Source organism: Phalacrocorax carbo, chromosome 9 (genome assembly GCF_963921805.1).
Source record: "Phalacrocorax carbo chromosome 9, bPhaCar2.1, whole genome shotgun sequence".
In the NCBI taxonomy this organism is placed as follows: Eukaryota; Metazoa; Chordata; class Aves; order Suliformes; family Phalacrocoracidae; genus Phalacrocorax; species Phalacrocorax carbo.
In genome coordinates, this window is record NC_087521.1 from 37,358,554 (window position 1) to 37,375,146 (window position 16,593).

The window sequence follows — 16,593 nt, forward strand, 5'->3', positions numbered from 1 at the left end:
ACCCTTTGATTAAAAAAAAAAACCACCCACAAAACAGTGGGATTATAGTAGCTGAGTGTTCGAATAGCACAAGAAATCAACGGTGAACAGTGGAAGGAGGAAACAGGGGCTCGCAGAAACCTTGGCGTAACGGGAGGGAAGAGCTCAGGCACCCAAGGCGGCTGCTTGAGCAGCTCCATTTGCTGCTGGCCTGCTGTCTAATTAGAAGCGCTCAGTGCACGATGACAACGAGGAACTGCAGATGGAACCATGAACTGCAGCTCGTCTTACCTTGATCTGTTATTTTAATTAGTGACCAGCAGATGTATGAGCCTTTAACCATATATTTTTACCCTTTCTTAAATGTATCTTCTTTAAGTGACTCTGAATTTGGATGTTGGTTTTTTTTTCCCTTTTTTCCTTCTGTTTATATTATTCCTTCAAATCCATTAATCTTATTTCTCTTGCTGTTTGGAAAATTTACTTCTTAAAGCACCAGCTGGACACAGAGGTTTTTCTCCAACTGTTTCAGCATCTGCACCCCATTAGTAACATTTCGTATTCTTTATTATCCAAGATTCACACCCTGCTCCAAACTCAAACCCACCAACACATCATGAGGTCCGGTTTCACTGGAGCAAAGTTTTCTATCCCTGACCTGGCTACAGGTTGCTTCATTTTAGCATGGCATGAAGCACGTGTCCAGGTTGGACCTTAGGTATGTTTGGACGTAAAGCTAAGCTGAGGCATTGCTTTTCATCGGGTGTTGAGGTGGCCGCGATGTTCACAGAAAAGCGTGGCCTGAGAAAGGATTCGGTTTGTAAATGGCGTCTCCTGTTCGGTTCTGAAGTTTTCCATACATGGTTGCGTGGCCGTAACGGTGCTGGGTGCGATGGACAGTAGTCATTCATCGGAAAGGAACAGAAGTGATTATGTGCAAGACACTTCAGAGCAGGCTCATCGGTGTCCAGAATTGATGGGCAGGCTGTACAGGTGTTACAAACCCTATAATCGATCATTATGGAGAGCTGGAATTGGCAAACTTTGTTACGTGGAGTGTGATTTTGCTCTTCTGTTTTAGAATTACGCCAAAAGGCTGTAATACTGAACGATTTTCCTTTTATTATTTTGCTTTCGAATATTTTGCTGGTTGACAAAAGCAAATCTGAGTTTTCAGTGTTCCATATATACAAAATAACATCAAAAATGTATTTTAATGTAACAGAACGATGTCTAATGGACTACACTGTGATATTCGCCAGGGAGAATGATATTTTGGACAGTAGTTAAATTGTTTCTGCTCAGCTTAGCTGTTTGATAATGTAGTTTAAGGCAGTCTTGTAGAACAGTGAAGAAAATGCAGCTTTGCTGCCCATGGCTAAAATAAACAAAGACTTTGTGTTTCTTTGGAGCTTACGAGAGGAACTTTTATTTTGCTTCTATTGATTTGATAGAGGTAGACTTGGTAATGAAGAATGAAACAATAGAGAACGATTTCAATGAGTCTTTCGTAGTGGGAATGACTTTTTTTTTGGTACAGAGATCCATTTATGCCGGGCTTTCACGTAAAAGTACATAACCCACACAATGTGGGCTGCACTGCAGCGGCCAAGGCGTGGCGCCGGAGCGGATTCCTTCCTTTCATACCTTCGTTCATTTAATCATTCAGGCAAACAAACCTGAAAGCCAGCCCAGTCGCGTAGGTGTTGGATGGTGGCTTTGACAAGCAGGTGGCTGAGAAAGCGTCACGAGGTATTAATATTTGTTTTGCTGTTTGCGAGCGTGGCGGGGCGGTCCCTGTCTCACGGGCGGCCAGCGTTGCAGGCTCCTGGTCAGCTGGTGGCCCGTGATCCCCCAACTCAAACACAGACCTTCTTTTCACTTAACAGAAGATCTGCATATTTGTTCAAGTCTGTGGTTGCTTTGCAGTTGTGTGTGCCGTTGCAATACGGCAAAGCTCAGGTCACGGAAACGGTGCATCAGAGTAATGGCGTAAGCTGAAACGTGCCTTGTTCTCTGCTGTTTGAGGTTAGAAACGGGCTGTTTCATGGGAGCGTGAATAATTCAGAATTCCTGCAGTAAAACATCTCTTGATGTACCACCATACATTTTTGTGTGCCTTTAATGACAGCGAGCCGAGTGACTTTATTTTTTCCGTATTTCTCAGTGATGGGATACTTCTGATTTTGTAAAGATCATGTCTCAGTCATGGAATCCACCAAACCAGATCCAGGTGCTTGCACCACAAAAATTAAACGCATCCATTCTGTATGTTGAGCTCATGTGTTTAACCAACTGCTGTATTTATTTATTCCTGAAATTCTATATTACAAAGCTGGTTCCTTAAACCTGGCCAGGCACAGGTGAGCTGTGTCTGGCACCTCCACAGCCGCCAGAAAAATCAGCGAATGGCTCCTTGAGGGGAAGGAAGTTGAGTTTTTATTTTCCTCTACAAAATCTGGGAACCAGCAAAGACTACAAGTATGAGCAACAGGATGCAATGAGAAAAGTTGGCTTCTCAAGATGTCTTGACAGATTACGAAAAAGGTTTAGGTTTATGAATACGCTTTACAAGTCTTTTAGGGACTATCTAAAATCTTTGTTGTAAGGCTGTGAATCTTTTGAATTGCAGTTTGTGAAAGCAGGATTGCTTTTCCCATCTGTAAGGCTCTAAGGAGATGAGGGACCTGGTATGATTGAAGCAAGAGCTGGTGATAAGAGCTGAATTTCTTTACCCGCCGCCTGCCTTATATCTTTCTCTCAAGAACCAGTGAATCATCCCAGTAATCATCTTTTGGTACAAAGATCACAGCAGTAACGTGGAGAGTTGCTTCTCAGTCTTTTAAAGCAAGCAGCCTATGTCTGGATTAACAGACTGGAGTTTCTAGAGAATGAAGCTGGGTTTTGCGGCTCATTTTCCAAGCAAGCTGTTCCCACGGTGCTTTTTCTGCTTATTTCTTTTGATGTGAAACAGAAGTCAAGGCAAAGCACTTAATCCAAAGCACATAGAAGATGTGGAAAGACCATCATTCACTGTGGTGAACTTTGGATCAGATCTTTGGTCTTTCCCTTGCTCCTTCTCTGCGGGCCATTTGCCTTAAGAATAAAGTCAAGAATCTTTCCAATTAGCACAAACTCTTTTTCATGCATGTGAAAAGGAAGCGTTAGAGGTCACTAACATCCGAGCAGTAGGAAGGGAGCGCTGTCTTGCCTGACCCAGGGGATGCAGCTGAAACACAGGACGCCAGCATTATTGGAAGATCCTGGCAATGAGCTGGATCTGGAGATGAATGTATTGGCACACGTTTGATAAAACGCCAGCGCTGGAGGCTCGGAAACAAGTGGCAAGCTGAGTTCACCAAACCTCCAGACTGCACTTGTGGTGCTCCAAGACACATGCAAATCTTTACATCTGCTTGGCAGGTTCTCAGGTGACGTTCTCATCTTGTTCGCCGGGAACAGGTTAAAACAAAACTGCTCACGAGCCTTAGCAAAATGTGAAAGGGGAAAATCAGAATTAGTTGAAGCCACTTCTGGTGAGTGCACAGAGGTTGGACCTCACGTGGCATTCAGCGGCTCAGTCAAGGTTAAAATCAGTAATTTGCACAGTTCTGCTACTTCATGTTGCTGTTGCTGCAGACACAAACATCGGCAAACACAAAGCCGAGCATTCCCCAATGGCCTGCGTCAGCTTAGGAAGCAGCCAGTGGACAATAGTTATTATGTCCAAGCCTGCAAATAGTGCAGCGGCTAATATATTCAGTTATGGTGTTTGATGCCATTCGTATATTCTGAAATGTGCGTTCACGAGATATGAACATTTTGATGCATTAAAGGAGCATTTTGGGTTGATCAGTGTGGGGGTGGGAAGATACGACTTAACCTGATGAATGCAAATAGACCTGAGTTAGGATACTGAAATGCATTTCATTACTTTGAAATGTAATTAATGAGGGAGGGCAAAGACGGTTTTGTGAGGAGTTGGAGGACAAAAATTGTTTCATCTTTGATTATTTGATCACATCACAATTCTCTGGGGCCTCTTTGGAGAAAGACTGGCACTTTCCTGAGTCTCAAAGTGCAGTTACAGACTTATTTGCACATTTGCTGCTATTTTGTAGCCCTGTGTGTTGATTAGGTTCTGAAATCTCTGCTGGGACGCTGCTGTGGTTAGCGTGCCTGCAGCACCATATTCCCCATTCTGCTGGTTAACCCTGGGTCTCTTTAATTTGCTATATCTAACCCCGTGGAAACCTTGCAATGACGCCTCAAATGTAACTGATAATGCAAGGAATAAATAACATACTTGACGGTTTAGGAGGATGCCTGGGAATTACGGTCCAAGAACCTACACATGAGGATGACCCGAACCACTGTTTTATGGGGCTTGGCCACGCATGCAAAACCCGTGGGCAGAATATATACAGGAACCAGTTTTCCATTACTCGGTGGCTTTGTACCAGCCTCAGCTCAGGTGTTCCCAAGAGGTTGATACATGACACACAGTGTAAACCAGGCAGGTCTGAAGTCTTTTTGGAGACCACATCCAGCCTATGCAAAGCTAAGACTACGCACTCTTGCCTGCAAGAAGCAGCTTTGTATACCCAAGGCTGCTGAAGGCGGGGTCACTCTGGAGAGGTCTACCGGCCCCGTGTCGCTTTGCCAAGGGTAACCCTGTTAGTGCTGGGTCTGAGACTAGCTTAATGGGGCCCTTCATTGTTGTAATAATTTTTCTTTCAAAGACCTGAGCAGGGTCATCCCAGCCCCTCCTGTCTCTGCCAGCCAAGGCTGTCCTAAACTCTGGCTTACACAGTCCTCTTCTCCACTGCAGTGTACCTGAGAGTCATTCATCTGCTCAGAAGGGTTCTGACCTTGTAGGTGAGGAATTTTCTAGTACGTGAAGAGATTCGGAGACTCATCAGTCTGAAGTGGGAGATGGAGGTTCAATTTCCGCTTCCTACAGAAGATCTCTAGTTCCTAAGATGCACCACAGTGCTTTTCATCCTTGAAAATGAACGGTGCAGCAAACCCACCAGGAATTCCAGTGAGAGGCACTGTAGTTTTTGGACTGCTTCTGGGTCAAATATTGAGCAGTTCAGCACTATCGCATCTGGGGCAATTCTGGCCATCGCTCCAGGTCAGAGAGAAGCACGTCTGCCCATCATGGCCCCATGCTGCTCCCTGCTCCCGTTGTCCTCCGGCTCCAGGTGCCTGCAGCTGTCGGACATCTTTGGGCACCTGTGGTTGGTTTCTTGGGGACTTCTTCCAGGCATGGATGGTGATTTTAATGTGCTTTGGTGTCACACTAGAAATTCCAAGATACACAGGTTAATTGTAGAGATCACTGTGTTTATTCTGGTGCCAAGCGAGATTAGGGATTTACAGATACGGGTTGTTTAAACATCTTACTTAACTCTGAAAAGACACTGTATATTAAAGTAAAATTTTTTGCTGATTTTGTTGGTAACAGAAGAAAATGCCAATAGCTGTGCAGTTTGTGGAGTCTTGGAGAATGGGGTTATAAAAACAGTACGTTGACTTTCAACCATAGGCTGTAGTTACACAGTTGTTGGATTGTTTGATGTGGGGGTTTCATGGCTGTTATTGATGAATATACTGTGTACGTTCATATGGCTTAAGAGACACTAAGAGGTTTTGTTTGGGGAATAGAGCAAAGAGACTTTTTCCTTCACTTCAGAACTTCTAGAGACTCCCTTACCTTTTCCATGTAGTACCCGGAGTCACAGCCCTCCTCTGATGTCGTGGTTTAGCCCCAGTCAGCAACAGCCGCTCGCTCGCTCCCCCGGTGGGACGGGGGAGAGAATTGGAAGGGTAAAAGTGAGAAAACTCATGGGTTGAAATAAAGACAGTTTAACAGGGAGAAGCAAAAGCCATGCATGAAGCAAAGCAAACCAAGGAATTCATTCCCTCCTTCCCCTGGGCAGGGGGTGCTCAGCCATCCCCAGGACAGCAGGGCTCCATCACACCTAACGGTGACTGGGGGAGGCCAACGCCATCGCTCCCAACCTCACCCCTTTCCTCCTCCTTCCCCCAGCTCTATACGCTGAGCATGATGCCGTGTGGTGTGGGACATCCCTGGGGTCAGCTGGGGTCACTGTCCCGGCCGTGTCCCCTCCCAACCCCTTGTGCACCCGGCGGAGCCCGGGAAGCTGAAAAAGTCCCTGACTGGTGTAAGCACTGCTGAGCAACAACTGAAACATCTCCACATTGTCAGCACTGTTTTTAGCACAAATCCAAAGCTCAGCCCCATACTAGCTATTATGAAGAAAATTAACTCTATCGCAGCTGAAACAGGACTCCTCGTATTTGGCCGCACAGAAGAATACTTAGGTCAGGTGTATGTTCAGCACAGTCCTTTGGTGGTTAGAGTTTGCTGTAGCAGATCAGGACACTGGATGATCCAGCCCAGTTACTTCTTGTACCTCACACTCAGTCGGTGTAAAACCAAACCAAGAAGCAACAGAGCAACAGCCACAGAACTTAGTTGTTTTTGTAATTCAGTCTATGAGCCAGAGCGGTGCCCTTCCTGGCCCATGAAGTGGTTTATGGCCCAAAGTTTGAGGTTCTGTACCCCTTATCTTAGCTTGCAGACAGTATTGTGGCACTAGCCGTAACATGGGACAGATGAAAGTTAATGTGACTTTTCTATTAGATCTTGCCGTTCCTTTATAGGAATGAGAAACTGCTGAAATGGTCTGTATGAGCACTTGAAAGAAAGGAGAAGAATTAAGAAATAAAAATAGTTTATTGAGTTTATTAGCAACTAATTCTGTTTGAAATACGCTGCTCATCATGCTTATCATGAGTTATTTTTTCCTTTTCCCTCTCTGAAAACTATTTGCATAATATATTTACTGGTTTTGTGTACGTAAGCGTTGTTTGTTCTTCCATTCTTCAAACAAAAAAAGTTCAGCTTGTGTTTCAAAGTTACTTGTTTTGGCACTTTCCAGCTGTCACACGACGTGCGGCTCATCCTCTTGAACCAAAGCGTGTGTTCATTGGGCTTCCTGAGGAACTGGCTGCAGCTTTTAAAAGGGAACGAGAAGGGATGCTCAGTAAAGGCCAGTGCATTTTGGTGCAAAAGTAATCTTGATAAAACTCACAAAGCTTTCCTAAATGAATGAAAGAATAATGAATTCTTAAAAAACCCATCAACCGCTTGGGTTCTTGAAGACACGTTTGCAACTAAACAGCGGCACCCAGACAAAGGCCTCTCACGCCACACCTGATCTGTGCACAGCAAATGTAACAGTTATTCTCTGATAAGAAGGGCTGGCTTCCTCAGTGGAAGAAATTTCTCACACCATGTGCGAGGGGGGTCTCCACAAGTAGCCAGATTTTGTGCTGCTTTTCCCACGTTGAGAAAAACCCTTAATTATTAATTAAATGTTGATTCTTTTCAAAGTCGCGAAAGTGCTAATTCAGCACGGCATTTGCAAGCTCCAAAGAGTTGTTTTGTTCAAGGAGCTACCGGGCTAAGAAAATTGAGTCTAAATTAGCATTTTCACTGCTTGTAGAGATGTAAGGAGCTGACACACTGTGCTTTCTTAGCATACTTGGTGCCTCATACATCTATTTCCATTTGAAGTTGTTACACTTGCTGTGTGCAGCAAAAGAAAAGTACGTCTTACCCAAAGTGTGGGATCCAGGAGGGTTTTCAGCTCGTAACCCTTGCCGTTGGTGACTTCATCGGCCGTAAGCGTGTACATGTGTGAGGCCAGACACGAGAGTGCTGCAAATGGGTCCTTTACTCAACTGCTCCACGTGGATGGGGGGGCAGAGGGAGCAGGAGGGGACAACAGGGCTGCTTTTCCTCAGTAGAAGTCAGCACAATGACAAGAAATAGTGGATTTAAATGTTTGTCTTTCAGTGCTCCCATTCAGCCTGGGCGTTTGCTTGTAACGTTTCTAACCGGCATCTTCCTTGTGGGACTTTCCATTTGGAGACAGCATATATAAACATACATACATACTTATGCCCGCATATATAGAGGGAGAGGGATCTTGGGATTGTATAAGTAGCATTTTATATTCAGTACATCAAAATATATGTGTATTTGAAGGACTTAATGGCTGATTCTGAGGCACTCTTCCAAAACTAAGTACCACACCAACACTCCTTTGGAGCAATCACTTTATTGATGTAAATGATGATAGTTTCTGGATAGTTTTATGCTCATTTAAAGTGCGACAAGGAAAAAAAAAATCACATTAGTGGATTGCAGTATTATTTTGCTCTTGTGCAGCAGATTGATGAGGGAATGCTAGTAAAAGGTGCTGGTCTTGCCGGGAAGATGATGGGGAATGGTGTTTTCCAGAATGGCTGTGCCCCCGCGTCGGGGTAGGACACTGCTGAGCGCTGAGCCTGCCTTTGAAATGGCCTCAAAAAACTCTTCTGCCTTGGGGTTCCAGTCTGAAACACTGAGACTACCTTACCTCTGCTTTGCTGTGGTTTAGAGAATTAATTGACTTTGTATTGCAGGCTTGAACAGTTTTGGATGCAGGTAGAGAGATCCTTGGGACACACAGCCTCTCTGAGTGATAAGGTTCTTCTCTCGGTTGTGTGAGCAACCTTCAGCCTCAGGTTGCTCCTGCAAGTACGGGACGGGTTTTCCTCCTCCGACAAGACCCAGCCCAGGGAAGCGCAACCAAGGTGCTCATGACAGGCTCTGCCGCGTGGTTATATAGGTACATATATGTATATCAGAAGAGCGTTTTTTTGCCATTGACCATTGCTAAGGCCTAAAGACGCACTTTCAGCCCCCTTCCCTTTCAGGGCTGGCAGCAGTTTCCCCACCTGAACAAGGCAGTGCAGCCGGCCGCTGCCGCTCTGCTGTTCGGTGGGGCAGGGCAGGCTGCCCCCGGGCAGCTGCGGGCATGGAGGGAGCCCTCCAGGCTGCCACAGGGAAGGAGCAGGGGGTGTAAACCAGGGCAGGCTGTAGCCTCGGGCGTGTGCTTACCATTTCTCAATTAACCAGCTGGCACAAAGCTATTTTGCATGGCCGTGTTTGTTTTCAGGGAGATTGGAGAAGACACTACTGGTTTTATTAGTGGTGTTAGGTTGATATCTCTATTTTCTCTTTTCTCGCTGCTCTGGTAGCACAGGGTTAGGAAGGGCTTGTAAATACGTCCAGAGACATGTAACAAGCACTGAAGACTCATGAATTATTGCGGTTACTCTTCAGTTGTCAGCAGCTCAGCCTAATTTAGGTGCTGTGACTTCCTATTTTTCATTTTGGAAATGACAAGTACTTTAGCAATGCATAATCTGTGATGATGTTTCATTAAGACCTGATCCTTCAGAAAATTAACCATGTGCTAAATTGGAACCTTCGGTGACATCCTGAGCATCATAGAACGGTTTAAGTGGGAAGGGGCCTTTAGAGGCCATCTAGTCCAACCCCCTGCCATGAGCAGGGACATCTTCAACTAGATCAGGTCGCTCAGAGCCCTGTCCAGCCTGGCCTTGGATGTTTCCAGGGATGGGGCCTCCACCACTTCTCTGGGCAACCCTGGCCACTGTCTCACCACCCTCATTGTAAAAAATTTCTTCCTTAGATCTAGTCTGAATCTACGTTTTTTTCAGTTTAAAACCTTTACTCCTTGTCCTATCGCTACAGGACCTGTTAAAATCATACGCAGGCATAAGTGAAGCCTGAGCATAATATATCTATGCAAAGTCCGAATATGCAAAATTGGTATTTTATTATAGTAAACTTTTTTTTTTGTTTTGCATATTTCAGCCTTAAAAAAAGGACGTTTTTGGATCACCCCTGACCCGTATCACAAAGACGACAACATCCAGATTGGGCGAGAGGTGAAGATCTCCTGCCAGGTAGAAGCCATCCCTTCTGAAGAGCTTACGTTCAGCTGGTTTAAAAACGGACGTCCCTTGCGAAGCTCTGAAAGGATGGTCATCACACAGACTGACCCGGATGTTTCACCTGGCACCACAAACCTGGACATCATTGACTTGAAATTCACTGACTTTGGGACATACACGTGCGTTGCGTCTCTGAAGGGAGGTGGCATATCGGATATCAGCATTGACGTCAACATCTCCAGCAGTACAGGTAAGGGGGCTTTCTTTGATGCCAGTTTTAATTCGATATAGCCAAACGATGGATTTCCTTGACTCATAGGAAAAAGAGGGGTATATGCAGAGCACTTCTCACCATGGAGGTATCCAGGCAGACCCCAGATCAGGGGCTGAGTTGCTTTGATTAATGAATAGAAACCTGAACAAGTGGCATGTGGTGCACTCTCCCGAGAACACAGTAATGTCTGATTTACCCAGGCAAGCTCTCTTCTACTGTCAGAAAAGTTATTGCTTCTATAAAAGGACTTTGGCCTTTATTTAGGACTTCAAGGCATCCAGAGGCATGAAAAAATAGCTGGTGGGAAATTACAAGGAGAAACAGGAGGGTGTTACGTTAACCAAACTGAATCCATCCAGCCACTCTAATCGAACAGCGCGTGCCAAGTACACAAGGAGGAGCTTTTTTTCCCCCTGAAGATTACGCATTGCATGTTAGCGAATCACGCGATTCCCAATAAGAAAAAATTTAAGGTATCTAGTGTATGTATTTCCAGATCAGTGATGGAAATGCCTCTCTCTTTGATGAGCTAGAGCCTTGGCTATTACTTTGACTGATGATAAATATCTTGTTGGTCTGACTATGGAGTAGGGATATGTAACACAATAGTAATTGCCTGCTTTTCTTTATCTCATTGCTAAAAGCTGGTTTGTAACCAATAGATTTCATAGACCTTTCCCCCTATTAGCTGAATTTAATAAGTGAGATAATCCATGTTAATAAAACAATCTAGAAAACATTCTGAATGCAGGATTTTTTTCCTGCCAAAAATCAGTTACAACAACAACAAAAAGTTGTTGCTGGTTGATTTCTGCAGAGAAGGGGGGGGGGGAAAAGGCATTTCTGTTTTCAGAACACTACTTTATGTTAAAATGCAGAGGCAAATAGTGCCAGGATTATATCTACTATCCATCCTGCCTTTCATACGGAGCGTTGCTGTGCTTTTCCTGAGACTGTGCTTGTTATTCACTGCGGTAAGGCACGCGATACATGCCGTTTAGAAGTAAGATGACAAAGAACACACTGGAAAACATTTTAATAGCGTGGAAAGAAAATGTTTAATACACATCGTCTGACCCCTTTTTACCAAATACGTTCAAGTATATGCTTTCTACTTTTTCAAAAAGATTAAAAGCACGCTTTTTCCTCAAAGCGTATATCCACATTCCTATTCTCCAAATTTTACATCAGTAATGCTTTGCAAGTACATGTCACGTCTAAATAATCTCTTTTAAAAGAAGTTATTGTTTAGATTTCAATACATGAACGTGCCCTCCATCTTCAGTACGATACTGGTACCATGGATCCCATCGGAGCGCTGCACTGCTTCTGACATGAGCCTGCAAGGTTTGCCCCCTGAAAGGGTTTCATGAAGAATATTACGTACAACAGGGAGACGAGACAGGATTGACCTGCGGTTTGGGTAGGAGGCTGGGAAGTAAAGCCATGTGAGTGAGTTGGGGCCACTTAGGCAAAATGGACATATGTAAGCCCATGGGACTGGATAGGAGGTATTTAAGGGACGTGGACAGTGTCCCTTCAAGGCCACTTTGTTATCTTTGAAAAATCGTCGTAACCTAAGGAGAATCTGAAATTTTAGCCCATCTTCCAAGAAGGCAAGAAGGAGACGCAGGGGAGTTACTCTGCCCTGGTAAGGCCACATCTGGGGTGCTGTGTCTGGTTCTGGGGCCCCCAGTTTCAGAAGGGCAGGGAACTGCTGGAGCAAGGCCAGCACAGAGCTGCCAAGGGGATCAGGGGCTGGAGCATCTCCCTTGGGAGGAAAGGCTGAGAGACCTGGGTCTGTTCAGCCTGGAGAAGAGAAGGCTGAGGGGGGATCTCATCAATGCCTATAAATACCTGAAGGGTGGGTGTCAGGGGGATGGGGCCGGGCTCTTTTCAGCGGTGCCCAACGCCAGGCCAAGGGGCCACGGGCACAAGCTGGAACACGGGAGGTTCCCCCTGAACATGAGGACAAACCCCTTCCCTGTGCAGGTGCCAGAGCAGGGGCACAGGCTGCCCAGAGAGGCTGTGGGGTCCCTTCCCTGGGGACATTCACCCCCCGCCTGGACGCGGCCCTGTGCCCCTGCTCTGGGGGTGCCTGCTCACGCAGGGGGTGGGACGGGGTGAGCTCCAGGGGTCCCTTCCAGCCCCCACCAGTCGGGGATTCTGAGATCTTACTAACGGGTAAAGAACTGGGAGAATTATTACAGGGAAAGAGCTGAGTTTGGTGTGATGGATGGCAGTTGCATGCAAACTTTGTTACCCGCTTGCCAGGGTGAAGTGGACAGTGAGGTTTGTGCAGTCATGCATCGCCCATCTGGCAGCCAGTAACCACTATATTATCTGTACTTGCTAGGGAATAATTTGCGAAATTGATGGGATTTATTGGAAACATCCATTAGATGGCTGTACCTATAAGCTCGTCACAATTTCTGCAGGCAGTGATGAATTATGTCAGCTCTTAAATTTACTGTCCCGTAACACTCAAGAAAAGCAGAAACGGGGAAGAAAAACTAGCGTTTGGGATCAGCCTTATTTAGCATCGTAAAAGAAATTCTGCCGTTTTGTATGACTTCATTACCCGATTAAGGGGAAGCTGAAATAGTTTCAGTGTGCTTTTGAAGGTCATTACTGATTCATCAAGATTCATTACTGCTGTGGTAATTATGAACATAAGGCCTAGGCACAAACAGGCTTCCCAAATGCCAGGGCTTGCATGGATGTATTAATATTGCGCCGTGGGTCTGTTTGCTGGTTTGGGGGAGAATTCTCTCTTCCTGACGTGCACGGGGTTCCTCCTGGAGCCACCAAGTATGGCAGGAGGGGCTGTGTCACCGCGTAAGGGAGCAGGGAGACTCTTAGGTCTCCTCTGTCCCTCCAGCAAATTAGAAAGGGGTATGTGACAGTGGGGGGGACATGGCAGCCTCTTGGCGTGCTTGGCATTGCTCTTGTTCAGCAGGAATATTTTTCCCTTGACATTTTGTACTTTCAACAGGAAAGGCATAGATTTATGTCCTAGGTATCTTATATAAATGGACCTGAAGTAATTCCCTAGCAGCCTCCCCCCACCACATCTCCATAATGTAGGTCACTGAATAGTGGAAACGAAGACTCAAGTGCTGAATATTTGTCCTATAAAAGTCCTGTCATCCATAAAACCAACCCTGGGCAAATGTCACTGAAAGACAGGATGGCTCTTCTGTGTGCGTGCGCGCACGTCATGGGGAATCTGAAGGCAGAAGGTGTTAAAACAACAATAAAAAAATCCACAGTAAAATAGGCTCATGTTAAGCAAAAAAGAGAGGTGGATCAGGAGGGTGTGTTAGTCTTTGTAAGGCATCTTTTTCTCTGCCTCAGATATTGTATTCAAAACAGGAAGAATAAGGCTTTAGGTGATGCATGTCTGCTCTGCTCAGTATGGGTTCTTATGCTATCTTTATCCCCCTAAAATCAGTATCAGTACAGTAAGAGATGTAACATCTGTCACTTCTGGCTTATTCTCTTTTCATCTTTCCCCTGGAGGTACTATTGTGCAGTGAAATGAGTTGTTATTTCAGGGGGGTCATTTTACTTTATTCTCTGGCTGCACTGCTCTGGGTTATTAAAGGGCTTGTTGGAGGAGGCGGCTGATACTTTGGGGCTGGAGGTGGTGGTGACCCTTCTTACCCTAAGACAGTCCTTTCTGCCGTTTCACATCTACCCAGTGTGGGCACAACCAGATGTCCTACACGGCAAATATGTCAACCAGATTCTTCATCTCTGGGTGAACCTGAAAATGTGCTGAGCAGGTACCGCACTGGGTACCCTGGGGTAGGCACATCTCGGAGAGGTACGTGGACTTTGGGCATGAGTGTAGGGCAGGCTGGCGGCCTCCAGATCCCCTCTTCCACCTCTGAGGCTAGTCATGGCAACATTTAGTGTGGGTTTCACGTGCTGCCAGAGGCAGGCAGGGAAATTCCTGAAGAGCTAGAATATATTAAGCTGTGTCTCCTCCCTGCAGTACAATAAGAGGGCTTCCCTGTTAAGCTAATCAGCTGTCTATTAAATAATGAATTAATTAAATGTCCAGGCTGATGTGTTTGGACATGTGGCCTTGATCTGTTTGTGAAATATGTGTCCTCCGGTCATCTTGGTCGTCCTTTGATGATACGTAAGAGACCTTCGTTTTAATTCTAAATGTTTATTAAAATCACAGTACTGCCTTTTTGCATAATGAAAAAATGCTTTTTGTGAGATAATTAGTGGCCCAATTAAGATATTTGTAAACCTTAAGCACTGTCCAGAGTGATCGTTCGTGGGCAACGCTGAGACATACCCGAAAATAGGCAGACGTTTCATTACTGCAGTAAATTGATTATTTTTGTGAGCCGTTATCTTTGGAGTTTATCTTTGAAAGGAGTAGGTGAACAGAAGGGACAGATAAATGCCAGATTTTGTTTAAAAGCTTTTTTCTTTTATAGTTCTATTTTAGTACTTAATGTGCAGAGATTTTTCTTTTTAATTCTATCCGTGGGAGCCGCCGTCCCTTCCCGTCACGCAGCTTGCAGCACAGCTGGCCGAGCGGCTCGGCTGCCTGCTCGGGCAGGGAGGGGGCGAGGACGGGCGATCTCCTGCTCTGCAGCCCCTTCCCTCCCCAGCACTTGGTCCCCCCCGGGGAAATCTGATTTCTCCGCGATGTGTTCGTCCACCGCAGACTGACTTCAGCTGGGTTTCTGGGAGCAGACACCCTCTTTAGCGGCCATGTATTGTGGAGGCTCTTTATTCTTCTCTGGAGGGCCGTGGAGTCGGCTCATCATCTCGCATTGCATATGGCTCATGGAGCTCCTCCTCAGCATGACTCCGGCGAGATCACTGAAAGCTAATTTGGCTAATTTGCCACTGGCTGTGTATGTTCTGGGTTGAAAATGTGCCTCTTCAGAGTCTGACTGCAGAGTAAGGTGGTGTTTTAAGGTACTAAAAGTATGTTGAGGTGTAAGGACTGATTCTGGAATTATTTTGCTGTCTAAGCAGATCTATTACGCAAGCGCCCACCATAAAATCTGTGGTGGTTGTTCCTGTCTTGCAATCAGAAGTGGCTTGCGCCCAAGAGAGTACGGGCTGCGGTGCTTTCTCTCCTCTGTGTATGTGCAGGACAGCACACAGGCAAGCGGAGCAATGAGAGCAGAAAGCGACTGTGAAATCCAGACATGATTTCCTTAGAGGTCGCTCCATTTACCTTCCACACGAGTAACTAGATAGATCCTCTTTCATGGTGATGAAAGGTCATGGAAAGGTGAAAGTAAATGCTCTTGACTTCAGCTGCTTTTCCAATCCTTTGGCTGGACCAGCAGTCTCCCCCAGGACTCTCTTCTCACCTCTGGAGACCTTTTCAGCACATGCTCCCCAGTATTCCCCAACTCTTCTTCTAATAGAATCGCACATTGAGGGTACACCGAGCAGTTTTAGTCTCTGTTTACAGAAACGTCTAGAGAACCTGAATAATTGTCGCTCGCTGCCCTTCAAAGGCTAAGTCATCTTGCTCAAATAGATTTTGTGTATCGGCTCAGCTTCCTATACCAAAGCTTAGTCCGCCCTGTCTTAAGAAAACCCTCCATCACCTAAGGAGTATGAATCATGAACAAGGACCGAAATACATGTCTGGCAGAGGATGATTAATACTAGAGATTCAGCCCTTCAGACTCATAAATATTAGAGGAGGAGGATACGCAAGTAATTCCACCTCTATCTCCTAGCCAGTGTGGTGCAGATTCTTCAGTATTCCTTATCCAGGGTGGTTTTAAATTACGTGAACAATGTGGCTTCCAACGCTTCTTTTGGGAGATTATCTCTGAGTAATCTCCAGCATGGATTATTTCTTGATATGCAGCTCAAACGCTCCTTTGCTCCGCTTTATCCTATAATTACTAGTTATTACCATTAGTCCATTTTAAGCAGCCCGATCCCACTAGCCCACAACTCCTCCCCACCACTGCTAAGATTGGCAGGCATTGCTTAAGGGCTGCGGCTTTGCTTTCTGCCTGTTTAAGGCACCTGAGGAAATACGGTGGTGACGGTAGCCCCTACTTCACCTGTGCCATCCGCCATCCCCCGTCAAGAGCTCAGGAGTCCTGCTGTCCCCTCCCAACCCTACCATGGGGTCACCACTTCTGCGCCTCTCTCCTCCTCATGCTGGTTGCTTTCTGCCCTTTTGGGTGATTTCTGTGCATGCAGATTCTTGCCTCTGCCGTTGCCTTTTTGGCAATTATTTAAGCTACCTGGAGGTTCAAAATCAGGACAGTAACTTGACCCATGAAGATTTCAAAGATCTAGAGTAGACTAGAACTACATTGTGTCTACCCAGAACATGCAGTGAATAAACATATTAGGCTCATGTATTTTGGCTTTTTCTTTGAAATAGCTGCTCTGGTCCCGTCCCCATTCTCCTCTAGGCACAGTGACTGCGCTGGATGAAGGATCCTGTAGAATTACAGTAGAACTACAGCAGGAGATCAGATGGA

General features: G+C 45.7%; 1 protein-coding gene across 1 annotated transcript in view; it reads left to right on the forward strand.

Annotated features, from left to right (window-relative positions):
• Nucleotides 1-16,593, forward strand: part of MDGA2 (MAM domain containing glycosylphosphatidylinositol anchor 2) — a 400,733-nt gene that overhangs the window by 243,642 nt on the left and 140,498 nt on the right. The window contains exon 7 of the mRNA XM_064461194.1: nt 9,743-10,072. Coding sequence (XP_064317264.1) covers nt 9,743-10,072 — 330 coding nt within the window. The remainder of the gene's footprint in view (nt 1-9,742; nt 10,073-16,593) is intronic.